The 21,340-nt window shown below is 41.0% G+C and overlaps 1 protein-coding gene across 1 annotated transcript in view; it reads right to left on the reverse strand.

Moving 5' to 3' along the window:
• SLC5A8 (solute carrier family 5 member 8) overlaps positions 1 to 15,876 on the reverse strand; it is a 66,322-nt gene extending 50,446 nt beyond the window's left edge. The window contains exons 1-5 of the mRNA XM_072773297.1: positions 15,482 to 15,876; positions 10,108 to 10,173; positions 8,033 to 8,084; positions 2,841 to 2,908; positions 1,533 to 1,687 (exon numbers count right to left, since the gene is read on the reverse strand). Coding sequence (XP_072629398.1) covers positions 1,533 to 1,687; positions 2,841 to 2,908; positions 8,033 to 8,084; positions 10,108 to 10,173; positions 15,482 to 15,832 — 692 coding nt within the window. The 5' untranslated portion in view covers positions 15,833 to 15,876. The remainder of the gene's footprint in view (positions 1 to 1,532; positions 1,688 to 2,840; positions 2,909 to 8,032; positions 8,085 to 10,107; positions 10,174 to 15,481) is intronic.
• Positions 15,877 to 21,340: the final 5,464 nt, after the last annotated feature.

Genomic DNA, 21,340 nt, shown 5'->3' on the forward strand with positions numbered 1-21,340 from the left:
TCATTAAGCAATAAAAAATGCAGAAATATTCCTAACTTAAGTTCAATGAAATAAAAATGGATACTTTCAGAGAACTAGAAACTCTGGAGGGGATTAAGGGAAAATGAATGTTCTAATTATTCTGAGCTTTCATAAAAATTGTTCTGTGACCTTAGAAATTGTTATTTAAACAACTCTACTAAATAAATAAATAATTTTAAAAAACAAGTCTGCTATGCTATAATCAGAGAAGAGCATGAAACTAAAAAGAGAGCAACAGAGAAATTCTTTAGTGCATAACAGCAATAGGTATGGTACTGAAATGAACATAAAATTGATACATTTTGCATATATAATTTCTCTTCCAGCACCTGTACAGTCATACTTCTAATTTATATTCAAGCTTAAGAACTCAGTTAATGCAGTTTAAAGATTTTCATGTTCTAAAATTACCATGGCATTATAATCATGCTTTCTTAAAATCTTGTGTGTCCTGCTCTTCCCCAATTGAGGAATGGAATTATGCCCAAGCTAGGACAATTGGGGTGCTCTTCCTTAGAATCTGAATCTTGAGGTTAAAAAAAAGATTACTGAAATAGTTGAAATTAATTCATTATAATTCAAAATATTTCTGCAAGTTAACATGTTGTCCCTGTCCAATCTCTGAAAGGCTCTTCTTAACCATTAGCACCATTTTCACCAAACCAAAAAGAGCTACCAAGTTAGAAGTATTTTTTCTTTCTTCTTGCCAGTGATTTCAGGTTGCCTGTCTCAAAGTAGGGCTGCTTAAAGACGAAATTAGCCAGTCCATGTAAAAATGAGTTCCTCTTCATGTTGAACATAACAAGAATGATATTACTGATCCACAGTGGAAGTTGTTTTAAATATTCTTTTAAGTTGTGTGGTATATTTGTGATGAAATATCTGGGCTATTGGTCTTTCTCTAAGAAGCCTACGTAGCTGTTTAAGATATGTTAAATCATACAATATACTGACTTGAGACATTAGTCATAACTCCCTAGTCAATTCTCTAGAAATAACATATAATATTATAAAATATTCATACACATATACAGTTATGAAATGTAATAATAATATACCATATATTGCCAGGGCAATATCAATAGAAAAATTCTCTATGCTGCTTGAAACAAAAAGCTGTCAAAATGACAGGGTCTTCTAGTGTTTTTCTCTTAAGAGGTTTCTTTTCTTATTTCTACACTATCTCTTCCTGAATTACTCTATTCTACCCTTTGACCAGTTCCAGATTTTAATGTTTGGAAGAAAAACACTCCTTCACTATCAATCCTTTCTTAGGAGAAAGCACCATCCTAAGTACCAGGTAACTAACTATCTGACTGTTTTAACCTGTTAAAGACCTTATGGAAACCCTTTACACATTAACTTGTCAGCTTCAATTTTTTGTACCACATTCTTAGCCATCTATTTGTGTTCTGATGTAAATTTACTATTTCAACAATGAGATTATTTTTACAGAAAAATAAAAAAATAAAAGGTGTGTTCTATTGACCAGAAGGTAAACAGCAACTTACTTCCAGAAGTTTAATCTTCCACCATTATAGGAATCATTTAGAATAGTGCTGATCCCACCTTGAATCACCGTAGCCTGTATAATCACAGATGCAAATCCAGCCACCATGATCCCTACTTGAAAAACATCTGTCCAGATAACTGCTTTAAGACCACCCTTTGAGGGAAAAGTATATTAGGATTAATGCTTGTATCAGACATTATTAATCATCTACATGCTTATATACTATGCTGGACAAAAATAATGAAAACATAGATCTTGGCCAAGGAATACACTTAAGGTGGTAGATAGTAAGGTTGGGAGAACCTTCAAAAGAAAGTGTGATTTAAGCCAAGGCTTCAGACAGAAGCAGAGGCAAAGATGAAGCTCATCCCAGAAGATAAAGTAGCATGGGCAAAAGTATAAATAAGTCCAAGTACATGACATGTTGAGTGTGGCCAGATAAATATTTTGAAGCAGAGTGAAATGGTATAGGGATATTGCTGGGAAGAAAATTCAGAGTCAAATTGCAGATGGCAATATCATAGATTTTATCTTACAGGCAGGGCTGATATGCAATCAAGTATGCAAATAGAAAGTCATACCAGTTTTTGAAATACTAAAATTGTTTTGTACTAGCCACTGCCAAAAACTTCCCAAGTGTCTCCCTCCAGTCCCTATGCCCTTGGCTGAACTATTCCCTCCCTGAGATCCCCATCTTCTAAAACATCCAGCAACTAGAGTCATAAGACTTAGTATATCAGATATGCCATAGAGTTGCACCACTGCTTAGGGACTAGCATCCAAAATCAGTGTCCATACTATCTGGTTGTGATATATTTCTACTATGATTCCTGCCTATAGGCTATGGAAAGTTATCTTGGGTTTCTTTTTTTTTTTTTTTTATGATAGTCACAGAGAGAGAGAGAGAGAGAGAGAGGCAGAAACACAGGCAGAGGGAGAAGCAGGCCCCATGCACCGGGAGCCCAATGTGGGATTCGATCGCGGGTCTCCAGGATCGCGCCCTGGGCCAAAGGCAGGCGCCAAACCGCTGCGCCACCCAGGGATCCCTATCTCGGGTTTCTAAGCTGAGGAACAATATGAACACAACTATAGTAATTTAGCAACAGTAAGGCTGAATTAGGAGACAAGACTCAGGACCACTGCAATGGTTCAAATAAAAGACAAAAGTTTCAGTTATGATCAATGTAAAGTTGAGAGGCAGGAGAGGGAGAGCATGTATGAAACCCAGCTTGTAGAATACAACTATTGGAATTTGCAATTTTGCAAAACAAGTGGGTGAGTGAAAGAAGTAATGTTCTTGTCATACCAGCGTGCAGTAGAATGTGCAGACCACCCCTGTTGCAACTACTGCGCCCCACAGATCAAATCCTGTGACTGCAAAAAAGAAAAAAGAAAAGAAAAATGCACGCATAACTGTGAAACATGTAAAATAAAAATACTTCTCAAAAAAATCATCAGTAGAAATCTATATCATTTATGGGGTACCTATCTTTCTACTTTCCTCTCTACTCTTGCCTAAAACTAGGCCCAAATCTCATAAAATGCCCCCAAACAAGTGGAGTTTAAAATTTTACTCAATGAGTTAAATGGACCTGGTTTCTATCCTCAGAGACTATATCTAGATCCAAAATTGGCTAAATTAAATACATGAAAAATCCTTTATGCTATAATAAAGCTATGAAACAACTTGATACTATGAGGTAGTTATCCAGACTGAACTGGGTCATAAAGTTTGTGTCATCATGGTTCAAATAAACACACTATTCTACCAGACAAGTTGTAAATGTTACTAAGATGGAACCAGGAAGGGGAAAAGTTGTATAATTTGCTACCATTTATCTAAGAAGTGGAGGGCATATTACATTCTTTTTAAATGGAAGGACAATAGCTTTGCCCACAAATGTGATAATCTAGATAAAATGGACCAATTCCTTGAAAGACACAATGGGCCAAAACTCATGCAAGAAGAAATAGATAATCTAAATAGGACTATATCTATTAAAGGAATTGAATCAATAATTAAAAACCTTTCAAAACAGAAAGCTCTAGGCTCAAATGGGTTGACTGGTAATTTCTATCAATTTAAGGAAGAAATTATACCAAGTCTCTGCAATCTCTTTCAGAAGACAGAAGCACAGGGAATACTTCCTAACTCATTCCATAAGGCCAGGGTTGCTCTAATACCAAAACCAGATAAAGACATTGTAAGAAAACTACATACCAATATTTCCCACAAACACAGTTGCAAAAATCCTCAACAAACTGAAGATTAGCAAATTGAATCCAAAAAGAGTATAAAAAGAATTATACACCATGACCAAGAGGGATTTATCCCAGGTATGCAAGGCTAGTCAAGTATTTAAAAATCAATTAATGGAATCTATTATATCAACACACTGAAAAAGAAATATCACATGATCATATCAAAAGATGGAGAGAAAGCATTGCACAAAATGCAATGTCCATGATAAAATCTCTCGGTAAAACTAGGAATAAAGGAAAAGTCTCTCAACTTGATAAAGACTGTCTACAAAAATCTTACAGCAAGGGCACCTGGGTGGTTCAGTTGGTTAACCATCTGCCTTTGGCTCAGGTCATGCTCCTGGGGTGCTGGGATTGAGTCCCAGGGTGGGCTCCCTGCTCAGTGGGGAGTCAGCTGCTCCCTCTTCTTCTGTCCCTCCATGGCCCCTGCTCACTCACTCTCTCTCTCAAATAAATAAATAAATAAAATACTTTTTAAAAAATCCTACAGCTAACATCCTGCTTAATACTGAGAGACTCCAACCTTTCCAACTAAGATCAGGTACAAGAAAAGGATGTCCCCTCTCACTGCTCCTTCTTAACATTGTGCTAGAAGTCCTTACTAATGCAGTAAGGCAAGAAAGGAAACAAAAGGTATATAGACTGGGAAAGAAGAAATAAAACTCTCTCTGTTCACAGATGACATGATCATTGATGTAAAAAAAAAAAAAAAAACAATGAAACAAAACCCTGGAACTAGTAAGTGATTATAGCAAGGTTGCAGGATACAAGATTAATATACAAAAGTCTATTGTTTCCCTATATAATAAATTAGTCCTGAATGTGTGACATAATCCGTAAATTTAAGATGTACCTTGACTCAAAGCCAGGGCAAAAGCACACCTGGAGTAACTTGGATGTGCACACATTGTGCAGTGGACACGTAAAATGGTACAACCCAGTGTCTCTTATATTTCATACACGCATCTGCCCTGTTCTGGGTCATAACAGGTGTATGTTTAACTACATGGGTTCAAGGTAGAAATAGAAATAAAAATGTGTCAAAAGCAGATCTCCAAACACAGGCTACCAGGATCTACAGGATGACCAAACCTGGTCTTGTTATCCATGAAGGCGACCCCACTGCTGATGATGGTGATGTTGCCATGACAGAAGGGATGTCATCTCTCAAAGGGGATGACAACAAATCACGTGTGGAAGAAGTAGACTAAGTGCTGCCCCCCCAAATTATTTGTAGTTGTATTCAATCTCTTTTCTCTGGTAATATATTTTCAGGGATGTTTTTATTTTATTAACATTTTAAAAATCTGATAGGACGAGAACTATTTAAGGGGAAGATAAGATTTCTATGAGTGTGATGCTGTGATATTTAGGAACTTAAGCACAGCTCATTTTTCGTTCCTAGTTCCACATTGGCTTATTTTAACAAGAGGAGGTAATATTTGTTGTAAGATGTATGTAACCTAATGCTAATTGTGTGGTCTAAAGTGTTTATCAATCAAGCAGATTCCTTAGTAAGACCAAATTTTTTGTCATTGAGGTGGTCTGAGCTTTACCATGATATCTAAAAGAAAAATATTGGTTAAAACAACTATTGCTGGCTAGGATCTACTTTTTTAAGTCTTCTATCCAGGCATCAAGAAACTAATATGTTAAACTGAACCAACTTATAGCAACAAATGAATCTCAGAAACATTTTGTTGAGCAAAAGAAACCAGTTACCAAAAAAAAAAAAAAAAGGCACTATATTATTCCATTTACACAAACTCTAAAGGACAAGGAAAACCAATTTAGGGTGATAAAAATCAGAAAGTGGCAGCTGGGTTGGCAGGGGGGATTTATTATAAGGAGGCACAAAAAAGTCTTCTGAGATTAGAAGTTGAAAATGTTTGTATTTTGAATTGGGTGGTGATCACACAACTGTATACAATTGTTAAAGCTCGTCTGACTGTACACTTAATTTCTGTGTATTTTGTTATGTATAAACTGAATCTCAACAAAAAATGGTTTTTAATTTTAAAAAACAAGAGGGGTCCCTGGATGGCTCAGTCAATTAAGCACTCTCAGCTCAGGTCTTGATCTCAGGGTTGTTAAGTTCAAGCCCTGCATTGGGCATCACACTAGATGTGGAGCCTACTTAAAAAAAATTTAAAGCAAGAAAGAGGGGTGTTTGGATGTCTCAGTCGGTTAAGTATTTGCCTTCAGCTCAAGCCATGAGCCAGGGGTCCTGGGATGGAGCCCTGCATCATCCTTCTCCCTTTCTATCTGCTCCTCCCCGCTTGTGCTTTCTCTTTCTGTCAAATAAATAAATAAAATCTTTTTTTAAAAAAGCAAGAAAGAGAAACTTAAGAGACAAATCAACTAATTGCAATTACATAAATTTGCTTGAATCCTGAAACTAATAAACACTGAAAAAAATCAGGGAAATCTGAACACCGACTTCATTTTGATATTTTTAAAAATAATGTTAGCATTTTAGATATGAATATGGTATAATTGTGCTTACAAAACACATCCTAGTACAAACTTTCAGTTATAAAATACATAAGTCATGGAGATGTAATGGACAGCACAGTGACTATAATTAATAATTCTGTATTGCGTGTTTGAAAGCTGCCAAGTGGGTAAATATTAAAAGCTCTCATCACAAGAAAAAGAAGTTTTCTAACTATGTATGAAGATTGATGTTGACTAGATATTGTGGTAGTCATTTTGCAATATATACAAATCTTGGATCATTATAATATAATACAGTGTTACGTGTCAGTTATACCTCAGTGGAAAAAGTTAGCATCTCCTTATTTTTAAAAGATTTTGAATTCAGATGAAACGATGAAATGCTTCAGATTTACAGCAAAACAATCTAGTGAGGGAAACAGTGAATTGAACCAAGAGTTGATCATTTTTAGTGTAGACTTAAAGGTACGTTAGAGTTCAGCATACCATTCTCTTTTTTTCCAGTGTATGTTTGAAGTTTTCTATATTTTTTTTAAAAAAAGGTTAAAAAGAAGTGATTGGACCAAGAGAACATTAAACAACTTTCTATGGAGCATCTTTTGCACACCAAGTACTACATTTATGCTCGTGCATACTTCCTCGGTCACAGTAAAATATACAACTGATATTCAAGTGGTAATAATGCAGTCTCTTGGGTCCTAATTCCTAGGGAATGGCTCAATAAATTGATAAGAACAGAGTCCTTGATTTCTTCATAGATGCCAGAACTGTACTTTAAAACCCTAAAGTCACATCTTTAATTACACTTATAGCCAATAGGTAACTTATGAAGTTTATGGCTCAGTTCTTTATACATGAAATGATCCCTTCATGATGTTGGTAATATTGACATGGAACATGCCTGACATTCAGAATTCAAGAGCATGTTATATAATGGAATTGTCCTTTGTAATGATACTGTTGTACTTTATAAACTCAGGTAATAATTACTGTCTACCTAACAGGAAAGCAAGAAAGAGTGTGGATTTAGTGGGGCTTTTCCATTTTATATTAACTCCAGGAACTGCATCACATTTTTCCCATCAGAGTCCACTTGTCCATTTTATAAGGAAGTTTTAGAGATAAACTCACATCGGATTGATAAGAATACAAAGGATATGGGGTGCTCCCAAAGCCTTTTAAGGATATGACTAACAGGCACCTTTGCCTCAGTGAACTATTCCAGTGGCATGGCTTTGATCTGCCCAAATCCAGAGTAGAGTAAGTAGTATGTTGGTTAGGACCGTCTTCATCCATTTGTTTAAAAGGACACCATCGCCATCTTTCATTTTTTGTCACTAAGAGTGATCTGATATTTCAAATCGCATAGATCTCCTTCCCTTGCATTTTGGACCACATGAGAAATGAGAATAAGAAAAGCTCTCTCCCTGCCAGATTTTATGATGGAGCTGAGTAACACAGAAGCCTTTTGATTGCAGCTCCAGATTATAGCCACCAAGGAAGAAACTGCAGCCATTCATGACTTAGACCATAGTGGGTATTCATCCTGAAGGAATGGAGGCCTGCCCTTCTATTAATCATAGGTCTTTTGGAGCTATCAGTCCAGGAACCCAAAGAAGCTGCTACAGTAAACAATAAACTCATCTTGCTCCTCCCCTCAAGCTGATGCAGGTTACTGGAAACATTCCTCCATCTCCCCATCTCCCCAAAGTGAGAATAAGTTCTATTAAAAATGACCCCCAAAATGTGAGTGACATAATGGGTAATTCTAAAGTGTACCTTGATTCAAAGCCAGGGCAGGGGCATAAATAACGATTCCAGTATACAGAATCTACGGAAAAAAAGAAACCAAATAAACTGTATGAATTATAAAAAAAAAACACCAATTTTTTTTATAAACTCAATAATGAATTAAAACAGTAGTTTCAGTATACTTAATAAAATTTGTTTGTGACTTAAAAATGTTATACTCCTTTTCTGTTTGTGATGTGGTCATAGGTCACGAAAATCTCATATCACCAACTTTGTTAAAATGATGGACTTTTCACGTGGTGCTTAGAGCAGATAGTCACTGATCCATCACCTTAAGCTTAATATCAATTCTCCTCAATGCAAACAATTAGAAAGAAAGAATACAAATTTAAAAGGAGATGGTCCCTCATTCATATGCTTTCAAACTATTATTAATCACTATGTAACTAATTGGAAAAATAGTGAACATTTTGGAAACCAATATTAAAAAGTTTGCATGCTCATTAATTAAACAAAAGTATACATTTGCACTAAAAAAATCCCGAAAGCCAACAAAAACTGTATTCCATCTTTTCTATATTATATATTATTTTTCACTCATACATCTAGCAAATATTTATCAATCAGGGATACAGAAGTATGATAAATATGGTCTTTTTTCTCAGAACATAATTTCTATTGCATTTGATCTTGAAAATATATCATATATATTCTATGTGATTTACTCTATAAAAACATATTATTGTCCTATGGTTCTATGTTTATTCTATGAAAACATATTATGAAAAAAGCCATATTATATAATACTTGGATGTATGGTTATATTACATGGAATATCAATGGAAGTAAGTCCTTCAAATAGGAGATGCTAAAGCTTTCCTCTTTTTTGCAAGAATGAACTAGCATTCCACAGTCCTTATCCCGACCAAGTTGAAGATTTGGAAACGTGACCACAGAACATCTTCCTGACAGTTGTTCCCCACTTTTCATTGTAGGAATTTCTTTTAAAAAATGATCCAAAGAGGGTCTGAACAGTCGGTAAATGCAAACTACCACCCTCAGTTCTGTGTCAGAACCTCTACCAGACCCAAAGAGTTCCTTGCTTTTATGCCAGAAGCGTTAAGGACCAATATAAGTTATGCAATTTACAGAAATATAAAATAGAGTCAAGTTAAATCATTTACAAATGCTTAGGTAGCTTGTGTTTGGGGAAGTGAATTACAAATAGGGACGAGAACAAACAAGAACTCCTTCCTGGACCTGCATTATCAAACCCATCTCTAAAGCCCGCAGCTGCCAAGAGGAAGATCAATATGAATGACACAACAATCATGACAAGCCTCTGGCAACCCGGATGAGAAGCAGAAAGTGTTCTCTGTCACTGATTGCTTGGCAAATCTTTGCTTTCCATTCTTGTCAACCAGTAAATCTATACTTACATATCCTTGTACTACTGGATTGCGTCATTTAAAAACTTTCAAACTTTAAAAACCTCAGAGTGCAGGATTCTGTTGTCTTACACTCAGTAACTCCTTCAATCAGGGCTTAAGTTTCCTTTTTTTAAAGAGTACTGATTTTTTTTAAGTATGCTCTTGAGCAAATGAAATTATATCCTATTGTCTTCCCATGTCAGTTATTATTTTTCAAACCTGTTACTAAACATGCTGCAAAAATACTATGAAACTGTACTAGTTGCTTTCTCTTTGTTACGATTCCTACTATCAGCTACCTCAGCTCTTTGAAACATCGTTGTCATCTTGGCCGTGACAACACCTCAGTCACTTTGGTGGGAAGAAGAGGAGGAGGAGGTGGGATAGGAAAAGGCACATGCTCCTGAAGCAACATCACTATTGTTTGATTAATGTAATATTTAGCATTCCCTTAAACCATCATTTTTTCCAGGAAGTGGGGCATTTGCTGAAACACTCTTTCATGATCTCAAGGGTTGACACAGTGTAACGATGAGTGTTTTCCCTTTTTTGGTTTCCTCCTATTTTTAACACCTCTTTTTTTATCCTTCATGTGTAAGCTTAGCCTGGATGCCTTGGTTGACGACATTTTAGACAACAAAAGGTAAAGCAAGCTCGTGGAGAGTAACTTACTGTTTGAACAATGAAGAGGACTGTTCCACAGAGACGAACACATTTGTTAAATCGAAGCTCTAAATACTGTTTCCAAAAAAAAAAAAAAAAAGGAAAAAAATGGTTAATACGTGAAAACTTTACTTACTCTAAAAAATAATTGGCTGCGTAAGAAGGAAAAGGGTTAGAGATGCAAAGCAACTTCAGCCATCAGAAAGAATAAAATCTTGCCATTTGCAAGATGTGGATGAAACTAGAGGGTATTATGCTAAGTGAAATCTGTCAGATTTCAGAGAAAGACGAATACCATATGATTTCAATCGTATGTGGGATTTAAGAAACAAAACAGATGAACACAGGTCAAGGGAGGAAAAAATAAAATAAGATAAAAACAGAAAGGGAAGCAAACCATATGAGACTCTAAACTATAGGAAACAAATTGAGGGTCGCCGGAGGGGAAGAAGGGTGGGAGGATGGAGTAAGGGGGTGACGGTCATTAAGGAGGACACGTGACGTGAAGAGCACTGAGTGTTAGATAAGACTGATGAATCATTAACTTCTACCCCCGAAACTAATAATATACTCACTATATGTTAACTACATTGAATTTAAATTTTTAGAAGAGAAATTTTAAGCAACTTCATAAGGGATTTGTCTTCCATATTCCTATGTCATGTCCTGCTATTTTTCTTTACATACAGCAAAATTTACTCTTGCTTTAAATTATGGTTCACTGGGTTTAACACACACAGGACAGTTCTCTTGCCCTCAGAGAACTGGACAGTTCTCTTGCCCTCAGAGAACTCTGGTATGTTGTTTCTTTATGATCATACTTCCCTCCAGCCCCCAAACCTTGGCAATCACTGATCTGTTCTCCATCCCTAGTTTTGGCTTTCCCAGAATATCAAATAAATGGATTATATTCTGCATTTTTAGAATGAGCAAAGCACTGTTCTTCTCTTTTTCTTGGTATCGACTTCAGACACCTCCCTGATTCACTTGGGAATCAGCCATTTCCCACAGCAGGCAATTGTGATGGACTTGTCCATTGAGGTGCCCTGCCTCTTCTGACCCAGGGAGGGTCACCTGACCCACACTCAGCCAATTGGCTCCTCTTTCCAATGGGTATTTGGATCTTGGAGGTAAAATATAAAGAACAAATGATTGGAGCAGAAGTAGACTGATCCTGACAGCGGCCTCAAGAGGCTTCTCTGGCTTCTGTCCTTTTCACAGACTATTTGTTCAGTTTTTCACTCTGTTCTATGGGCTATCCCAATATCCTCCCAAATAAATTATTATTTTTTTTACTTAAATCAGCCTGTCAGTTTCTGTTCAAAGCCAACAACCCTGCTAATTTTTCCTATTCTCCTTGACATCTGCTATATCTTAAAATATAGTCTGCTCATCTCTTACATTATATATCATAATATATTATAGAGCTAGAATCATAGAATTTTAGAGTTAAAAGGAAGCTAGGATCTCAAATTTTCTTTAACATGAATATTATTACTCCCTTAGAATTTTAAAGCTGCAAACAGTCTTTTCATATACCATGGGGGGAAAGGAAGGAAAAACTGACATAAGTAATAATCAGGGGAAATGACACCAGATGTTTTTGCTCTCGAATCACAGGTGAGGGCTATAGAGTACTCGTTGTGTACACTGGACGTTCTCCCAACAACCCCGAGGCCATTATACCTCTTAGCAGGGAGGGCACCGGAGATCAGAGAGAACACCAAAATTGCAACCTAACAGCTCTCAGAACCACAATTCAAGTCTAGAGCCGTTCAATGCCCAAACCTGGGCAGGGAACAACTATATTATTCTAAATAAATAAGTTAGCACACTGACCATGGCTTTGAGTGAGTAGGTGGCACTGACACACAGTGGGACCTTCCAAAACAATTGACAGGGAAAAAAATTATACACCACAGTGTCATGTTTAGGAGGAGTTCCAGCCCTCCACCCAGTCCCCCTCATAGACGGCACAAGCTCGGGGTAGTCACTGAAGATCTCAAGCTCCTCCTCTTAAAAATGAGGATCACAGTATTAATTCTTTTCCCTCTTACTTTGCAGGGGTTTGGAGGCTCTCAAATGATATAAATGGATGGAGAAATATCATAAACTATTATTCAAAACTAAGATATTAAGAAGTTGGTATCCAGGGACGCCTGGGTGGTCCAGTGATTGAGCATCTCCCTTAGGCTCAGGGCATAATCCCAGGACCTGGGATCAAGTCTCACACCAGGCTCCTGTTAGGAGCCTGCCTCTCCCTCTGCCTGTGTCTCTGCCTCTTTCTCTGAGTCTCTCATGAATAAATAAAATCTTTTTTTAAAAAAAAAGAAGTTGGTATCCAAATCCACAGGTATACTTAATTCACAATTATAAGCATACATATATATTAACATAACTACATATGAATAATATATACACATAAATATAATCCATATATATACATATATATGTGCACACATGTATACATACACATACACATATATTCTGGAAAGCTCAGTTCCAACAAACAGATTTCATGGATCCAGAAAGACCCTGCAGAAGCAGGGAATGAAACTGGATTCCTGCATCATACTACTAGTCTGTAGGTCTGCTAGTGGATAAACATCTCTCAGGCCTAAACTTTGAAGACAGGGATAAATAGATGACAAATGTGCTCTGAACAGCCAATTCTAGCTAAAGAAACATAAGATTTCTTAAGTTTCTTACAAAGAGATTTCGGAGTTGAGCAAGAATGCCAGGGTATCACTCAATGCTGGACTTGTTATTCTGTGTAAATGGTTCCACTCTCAGCATAAAACAAACAAAAAATATGCACAAGAAAGCGTCTGCAGTGGCCAACTGTCAGGGACAAAGCACGTGCTCAAACCTTGCTGACACCTGCTGCAGGGCACCCGCCAGCATGAACATGACTCTAGGTGTTCTATTCTGCTTCTCCTGTTCTCCCTGCATGTATAAGCCCTGCCTGGGGGGCATAAACAGACTTACCAAAGCCTTAGAAGTAGCCAGTAGACACCACTGCACGGCCTCCAGGCTACTTGGCCTCATCCTCTTCTGTAGCTTAACTGTATCTGCAGAACGGGGCTCTCCGAGGAACCCCCCCTCCTCAGGATCATTTTTGAGTACTGAGTTGGATGATGACCGTGTGTAGAACATGCTGCCCAGTGCCACATGTGTATTAAGCATTCAGTAAACATTAACTTTTTGCGACATTTTAGATGGAATCCTGCTAACAGCCTCCACCACGGGAGAAATGTGGGAACTCTGTTTCTGGTTTAGTTAATGTCGCTGCTCCGAAGAGGCATAGGTCAGTGCTTATGAGAGGAGCATTCACCTCTGGGGACTGAAGTCCTCTTGCCAGGTTCTTGAGCTCTTTCTGAGTCCTGGAGTTAGTTAACTACAGAGCAGAGCTCACAGACTCAAACTGCCTAAGGTAAGGGCTCATCAGGAAACACACACAAGTGGATCGGCCAGATGTTCGTATATTAAAATACTGGACTATCCCTCATATCCACTAAGAAATAAGTCCTCTCACATCTCCCTCCAAACCAAGTATCCCCTTCACCCCTCTCCCTTTCCCCTTTTGCATTTTTGAGGAAGACGAAATGAAGAAGACAGAGGTTTCTCTATCATAAGGCCAAAAAAAAAAAAAGTAACTAGGCACTGACAATGATGAGGCCTCAATGTAGAAATTAGCAGGGAGTGAGAGTCATGGCCTTAAAACTGGAGTTTCTGCACACAGGGAATGTGAGCCCAGTGTCACCAGGCTTCTAAATTTTCAAAAGATGCTAGAATCTGGAATTCTACTTGACCTTGCAACATCATAAATGTTAAATTAATTTTCTTTCAAAACACCGCAAGGGTCAAAAAAAAAAGAGAACAGAGATTGGCCTGGAACAGCCAATTTGCCACCTATGAGTAAAACAGAGAAATTCCATCCTGCTCACCTCCGGGATGATGACTAAACTTTCCCAAACACAATGGGCAGAGTGAAGGGAAGGCACTGCTGCCCCACGGGTGCCTTGCCCTGGATGGCGTCACTATAGCCCAAGCACTTTGTCACCAACATTTGTGCCATTGAGGCCCCATGGCCAGCACCAGTTGAGCCAGCCTCATTAGGAAATCACCTTCCCGTGACTTAGAGGAGACAGTAACCTAAACTCAAAGACTGAGGTGACTGCTAAGAAGTAGCATCAGCATCCTCTGGATAATGACCTGTGAGAGAGGAAACTACACCAGGTTTGTCCATGCTGTTCATGGGCTAGTACCTCGGTAAAGGAGACCACGGAGGGCACTAAACAGGCCCCCTACTGCCCTGAGATTTTATTATCCCCCATCCCACACTCCCATTCCACAGCTCTTCTTTTTTAAGATTTTATTTATTTATTCATGAGAGACACAGGGAGAGGGAGAGGCAAGCTCCCTGTGGAGACCCTGATACGGGACTTGATTCCAGGACCCTGGGGTCACACCCTGAGCTGAAGGGAGGCACTTAACTACCAGCCACCCAGGTGCCATTTGATAGCTTTTTAAACTAAACCCAACATCCCCATCTTTGCAAAGCCCTTTCCTTCCAAAAACTGAAGAAAGACTATAACCACAGGAGACATGGTTTTCCTTCATCATCTTTCCACATTTGGAGAAGGTGAGGCTAAGAGCCCTGTGGCCAAATCCTCTGGGGGACTCCAAGGTGACCACCTCTGCCACTACCGCCACAAAAACTTTCAGCCAGCAAGCGTTTATCCCTCACTCGCTGGGCTGGAGACACTCCTGTGAGTGCTGCACTTGAGTCCCCTCATTTAATCCTCCCAAGGACTGGGTAGGGTCATTGGTATTATTTTCATTCTGGGATGAAAAAGTGGGCACAATGGGTCACCCAGGTGTACCCAGCTAGTGAGTGGTAGAATCTGGCCGCACACACCAGGTACTGAGATGAGTTAGGGCACCAAGGGAGGGGCGGCAAATTCTATTCCGGGTCCTGGGAACGAACGACAATGGTGCCTGTGGGCCTGGGACAAGGGGGTCCCTTTTGACCAGGAGGGACTAAGACTTGAACAACTTGCTCTCCCCCAAATAAAAAGTTCTACAATCTTTCCCCTTGACTCTGAATCAAAGATGTTAAAGCAGACAAGGAATGGCCTTAGGGAGCACTAGTCGGAATCAGTCCCTTTACTTCGGAAGCCGCCCTGCTTCGCTGAGCTCACCTCCAAGATCCTGTCGCCTCTACCGGGCTCTACCTAAAGGGGAGGGCAGCGGAGGTGAGGACCTGGACGCGGAGAGATTCCGCTACGGTAGTGGGTCCCCCCTCCCCGGAAAATCCCCCCACGATCCTGAAAAGCCCTTCCCGACCGTCCACTTCGTCCCCAGCCCACCGTCCCCCTACCTCATAGGTGCTGGTGATCCCCAGCTTGTAGAACACCGGGAGGAAGACCTCGGCGCTGATGGCCACCACAAAGAAGTAGGTGATGGCGAAGATGCTGAAGATGGCCCCAAAACGGTAGACCTCGGAGGGGGTGCCCAGGACGGTGACGGCCGACATGAAGCTGGCGGTGAGGGACAACGCCACGGGCACGGCGGTCATCCTGCGGCCGCCCATCAGGAAGTCCTTGGACGTCTGCTGGCCGCCCCCCGCGAAGGCGTAGTAGATGCCGATGGCGGCCGAGATGAGCAGCATCGCGGCGAACACCACGTAGTCCCACACGGCGAAGCTGCCGATGCCCCGCGCCGCGCCCATGCTCGCCCTGCCGCGCTCACAGCCCGGGCCCCGCGGCCAGCGGCCCGACCGGCCCCGCGCTCCCTTCTTACTCCCGGCGCGGCGGGCGGGGCGGCGGGGATCGGAGGCGGCCGGCAGGTGTCGGACCCGGACCGGCCCCGCGCTCCCTTCTTATTCCCGGCGCGGCGGGCGGGGCGGCGGGGATCGGAGGCGGCCGGCAGGTGTCGGACCCCGACCGGCCCCGCGCTCCCTTCTTATTCCCGGCGCGGCGGGCGGGGCGGCGGGGATCGGAGGCGGCCGGCAGGTGTCGGACCCGGACCGGCCCCGCGCTCCCTTCTTATTCCCGGGGCGGCGGGCGGGGCGGCGGGGATCGGAGGCGGCCGGCAGGTGTCGGACCCCGACCGGCCCCGCGCTCCCTTCTTACTCCCGGCGCGGCGGGCGGGGCGGCGGGGATCGGAGGCGGCCGGCAGGTGTCGGACCCGGACCGGCCCCGCGCTCCCTTCTTATTCCCGGCGCGGCGGGCGGGGCGGCGGGGATCGGAGGCGGCCGGCAGGTGTCGGACCCGGACCGGCCCCGCGCTCCCTTCTTATTCCCGGCGCGGCGGGCGGGGCGGCGGGGATCGGAGGCGGCCGGCAGGTGTCGGACCCCGACCGGCCCCGCGCTCCCTTCTTATTCCCGGGGCGGCGGGCGGGGCGGCGGGGATCGGAGGCGGCCGGCAGGTGTCCGACCCGGACCGGCCCCGCGGAGGTAAGGACGCGGGAAGGCGCCGCCAGCGGCCTCTGCGCCCCCCGCAGCAGCCGAGCTCCTCCGTCCGGGACTTCGGCGGGGCAGGTGCGGCTCGGGCTAGGCTGCCGGGAGGCCGAGCGCCGCGGACACCTACGGGGACTGGAGCCTCCGGTTGCGTCGGGCGTCGGATCCGCAGGGAGCGCTGGGCCTCCAGTGGCACCTGAGTGGACGCACCGTTTAAATAAGGCGGCGTGGGTCCAAGGATTGTCACGCCTGTACTTTTAGCTTTACAGTTCAACAGTCCGGGTTCTTACCAGAAGATACACCTAGTTTCTAGACCGCTTTATTTGATAAATGAATGGGCGATTCTGGTGACAGTGTGCGCTGAGTTGAGGGTCCCAGTTCTTAGGCAGGTAAGAGAACACAAAGGAGAGGAAGAAATCTGACCTATTGGTGCCTGTCTTTTCGTTCAGTAAACATTTCTGATCCTGAACAGTCTCTTCTAAACATAATTTCTATATTATTAATAGAGATAGTATAATAGTATAATTATAATAGTATAATACCTATTTAAGGAGCCTTTTTATGTGACATAGAACATGCTTAGCATCTTGTGCAATTAACTAGTGTAATTCTTACAATTACCCTTGAGGTAGGAATCATCTCCATTTTTCAAATGAAGGAACTGGCTTAGCAAGATGAAAACATGTGCCCGGGACACCCGGGTGGCTCAGTGGTTAAGCATCTGCCTTTGGTTCAGGGCATGATCCTGGAGTCCCTGGATCGAGTCCCGCATTGGGATCCCTGCACAGGGCCTGCTTCTCTCTCTGCCTGTGTCTCTGCCTCTCTCTGTGTGTCTTTCATGAATAAATAAATAAAATCTTAAAAAACAACAACAAAAACAAACAAACAAACAAAAAAGACATGTGCCCAAGGAAATGGTGACAATTAAGATTTTTATTCCAGGTCTGATAGCAGAATTTGTTCTTCGAATCACAATGCTATATTTTGTAGAGTTCAAATGTAGATAGATGTTAAAATGCAGACATAAATATGTACACTTAAATGAAGATGCTAAGATATGGAAAACAAGATCATTTCCAGTGATATTTTAGGTGGCTTGCCTTGAAATATTACTAACAATACCTGAGTCACTCTTGTAAAGCAATGTGACTCCCGGGTTTTTCCTGTAAAATAGACCCTCCAGTCAAAAGTACCTGGCATAGTTCTACTTCAGGCCCTCCTTGTTCATTGTCATACATCTTTATGATTTACCAGCTGATCCTTGGTAAACAATCCACAGAATGCATTTAACCCAAGCCAGTATGCAAAGAAAGCCATCTCAGATTTTATTTTTTTGTGAGCTGGCGCTATTTGTATAACATTTTCAAAGGGAAATAAAGAAGGAAATAGAAGCTAAAGCCAAGCAGTTCAATCATTTAAACAAATATGTGGCTTGGAATTATGTGCCAACTGTGTGAAATTTACTATCATTGCACTTATTATGACTCTCTTGGACAGACACAGCATTTTCTCCTGTTCTCAGTGCCTGGCACTCAAACTCAACAGGAAACAAGATCTCCTAATCCCACCTGCTTTACAGTACACCTGCTATACTCTCTCGACTATTTTAGCTCTCGTAGCATGTTTATACTCATTTGTTGGCCTTCATGGTAGTACAGTATTGCAGTTGTTTTGATTAAGGCTCTTAATGTAGGAGCATCTTATAGATGCTATGAGTCCAAAAACAGGAACTGGAAAGCCATTCTATATGCCAGCTTAATTTTTTCCCTCTTTTTCTCCAGATGTGTTCTCTGCATTGCCACAGGTACACGGTCAAAAATCCCCTTAATTCAGTGGACTGCACAGAATCATCAGCACCTTTGAATTCTAATTCTGAATCCCTGGATGGCTCAGTGGTTGAGCCTCTGCCTTTGGCTCAGGGCGTGATCCTGGAGTCCTGGGATCAATTCCCATCCCCACCCCACCCCCACACTTACCCCCTCCCCACCCCCGGCATCGGGCTCACTGCAGGGAGTCTGCTTCTCCCTCTATCTCTCTCTGTGACTCTCATGAATAAATAAATAAAATCTTTTAAATAAATAAATAAATAAATAAATAAATAAATAAATAAATAAATAAATACCTGAGAGAAGAAATCCGTTTGGTGCAGCCTTGGTTACATGTCCCCAGACCTCTAATCTAATCTAATCTGATCCCTGTCTAGAAGAGCAGGGTTCTCATTATGGGCTGCATAGATTCACCCTGAGGGTAGGGAAGAGGGATTGGTTCTCCACGTAGGAGGGTGGTAAACTCTGAAAGGTGTCTCTGTTAAAAGTCTATGCCATTCTATTATCTCCTGTGGATGGAAGATAAGCTCCTTGGGAAAAGGGACTGTGCTTGCCCATCTTTGTAACCTATCCCTGTTTGTTACCTTAAAAACATGCTAAATCTACTGTACTGATCCTACTTTACGATGCTTGTTGGCATCCAGAATTTCCCCCAAAATTTCCAGAAGTGAAATTAGGAAATCTGAGAGTGATTCTATTGGATCCTGAATCCAGATTTACTCATATGCTTACCAAGGGGGGGGGGGGGGTCCTCTTGTTTTTGAGAGGAAAAGTAAAGTGTTCTACCAATATACTTTTCTACTGTCTGCCTATTTACCTTGAAATAGCAATCACAATTCAGAATATCTTTTTAAATTGGCAAAGAAAGATAAAAAGCACACAATTTCCTCTAGGAGTACTTTCTTAACATCCTTCCACCTAGGAATATTGAGTAAAGTTGGAAATTTCAGTACAATTGCCATTGTCACATGATTTGTGTTGGGAAAGATGTATATGAATCAGTACTTAGCATCTCTATTCCCACACACATCTTTTTTTGTGTCTTTCTTATCTGAGTCTCACTCGAACCAACTCTATGTAATCAATTCTGAGTTGTCTTGGTAGGTACTTTTACTAAATAATGGGATCTACCAACCCAATACATTTAGCAGGAAAAGTCTTATCTAATGTCTTGGTATGCTTCCTGCTAAATAATAGGGGCTACGAAACTCTTCACATTTTTCCTTCTAGCAAACTGCCACAGCAGCTTATTAGTAAGGTCAATATTTGTGCTATCAAAGCCCAGATCCTTAGCCTGCTTTTCTTGCACAGACATTTCCCTCCTTTTGCTACTTGATTTTTGTTGTTTTCCCCAAGTCTCACCCTTTCCTACGTATGTATCTTTTATTGCAAGGAATCTCAAGTCTTCTTTTGGATACAGAAAATTATACACAAAGAAAGAAAAACATGTACTAAAATATATTCCTTGTACATACCCCAGTACCTCATAAATTACCACTAACATGGCATCAAAGGAGTAAAAATAGGTGTCAGCCCATAAGGACTGGGTGAAGGCAAGATGAGATGAACACCACAGTTTGGGAAGAATGAATGCAGACAGACGAAGGGAAAGTGACATAGGTTTCAGCTTTCCTCACTTGTGAAATACCTTGAGGAAAGGAAGCCAATAAGAACGAAGCAGTTTGTACAATAATAGCCCAAGGAAGAGTCAGAAATCGGAGGGGCCATATACTTCTATAAAGGTTGGGTATGAGGTAGAATGAAAACCCAGAAGATTCATATTAAGGAGTGCTTTGTTGACGGTATCTTTTGCTGTGCAAAAGCTTCTTATCTTGATGAAGTCCCAATAGTTCATTTTTGTTTCTCTTGCCTTCATGGATGAATCTTGCAAGAAGTTACTGTGGCCAAGTTCAAAAAGGTGTTGCCTGTGTTCTCCTCTAGGATTTTGATGGAATCTTGTCTCACATTTAGATCTTTCATCCATTTTGAGTTTATCTTTGTGTATGGTGCAAGGGAGTGGTCTAGTTTCATTCTTCTGCATGTGGATGTCCAATTTTCCTAGCACCATTTATTGAAGAGACTGTCTTTTTTCCAGTGGGTAGTCTTTCCTCCTTTGTCGAATATTAGTTGGCCATAAAATTGAGGGTCCACTTCTGGATTCTCTATTCTGTTCCATTGATCTATGTGTCTGTTTTTGTGCCAGTACCACACTGTCTTGATGACCACAGCTTTGTAGTACAACCTGAAATCTGGCATTGTGATGCCCCCAGGTATGGTTTTCTTTTTTAATATTCCCCTGGCTATTCGAGGTCTTTTCTGATTCCACATAAATCTTAAAATAATTTGCTCCAACTCTCTGAAGAAAGTCCATGCTATTTTGATAGGGATTGCATTAAACGTGTAAATTGCCCTGGGTAACATTGACATTTTCACAATATTAATTCTTCCAATCCATGAGCATGGAATATTTTTCCATCTCTTTGTGTCTTCCTCAATTTCTTTCAGAAGTGTTCTATAATTTTTAGGGTATAGATCCTTTACCTCTTTGGTTAGGTTTATTCCTAGGTATCTTATGCTTTTGGGTGCAATTGTAAAAGATACCGTCAACAAAACCCAAAGACAACCTACAGAATGGGAGAAGATATTTGCAAATGACGCATCAGATAAAGGGCTAGTTTCCAAGATCTATAAAGAACTTATTAAACTCAACACCAAAGAAACAACAATCCAATCATGAAATGGGCAAAAGACATGAACAGAAATCTCACAGAGGAAGACATAGACAAAGACATAGACATAGACAGAGGAAGACATAGACAATAAGCACATGAGAAAATGCTCCGCATCACTTGCCATCAGGGAAATACAAATAAAAACCACAATGAGATACCCCCTCACACCAGTGAGAATGGGGAAAATTAACAAAGCAGGAAACCACAAATGTTGGAGAGGA

Source organism: Canis lupus, chromosome 13, assembly GCF_048164855.1.
Source record: "Canis lupus baileyi chromosome 13, mCanLup2.hap1, whole genome shotgun sequence".
NCBI lineage: Eukaryota > Metazoa > Chordata > Mammalia > Carnivora > Canidae > Canis > Canis lupus.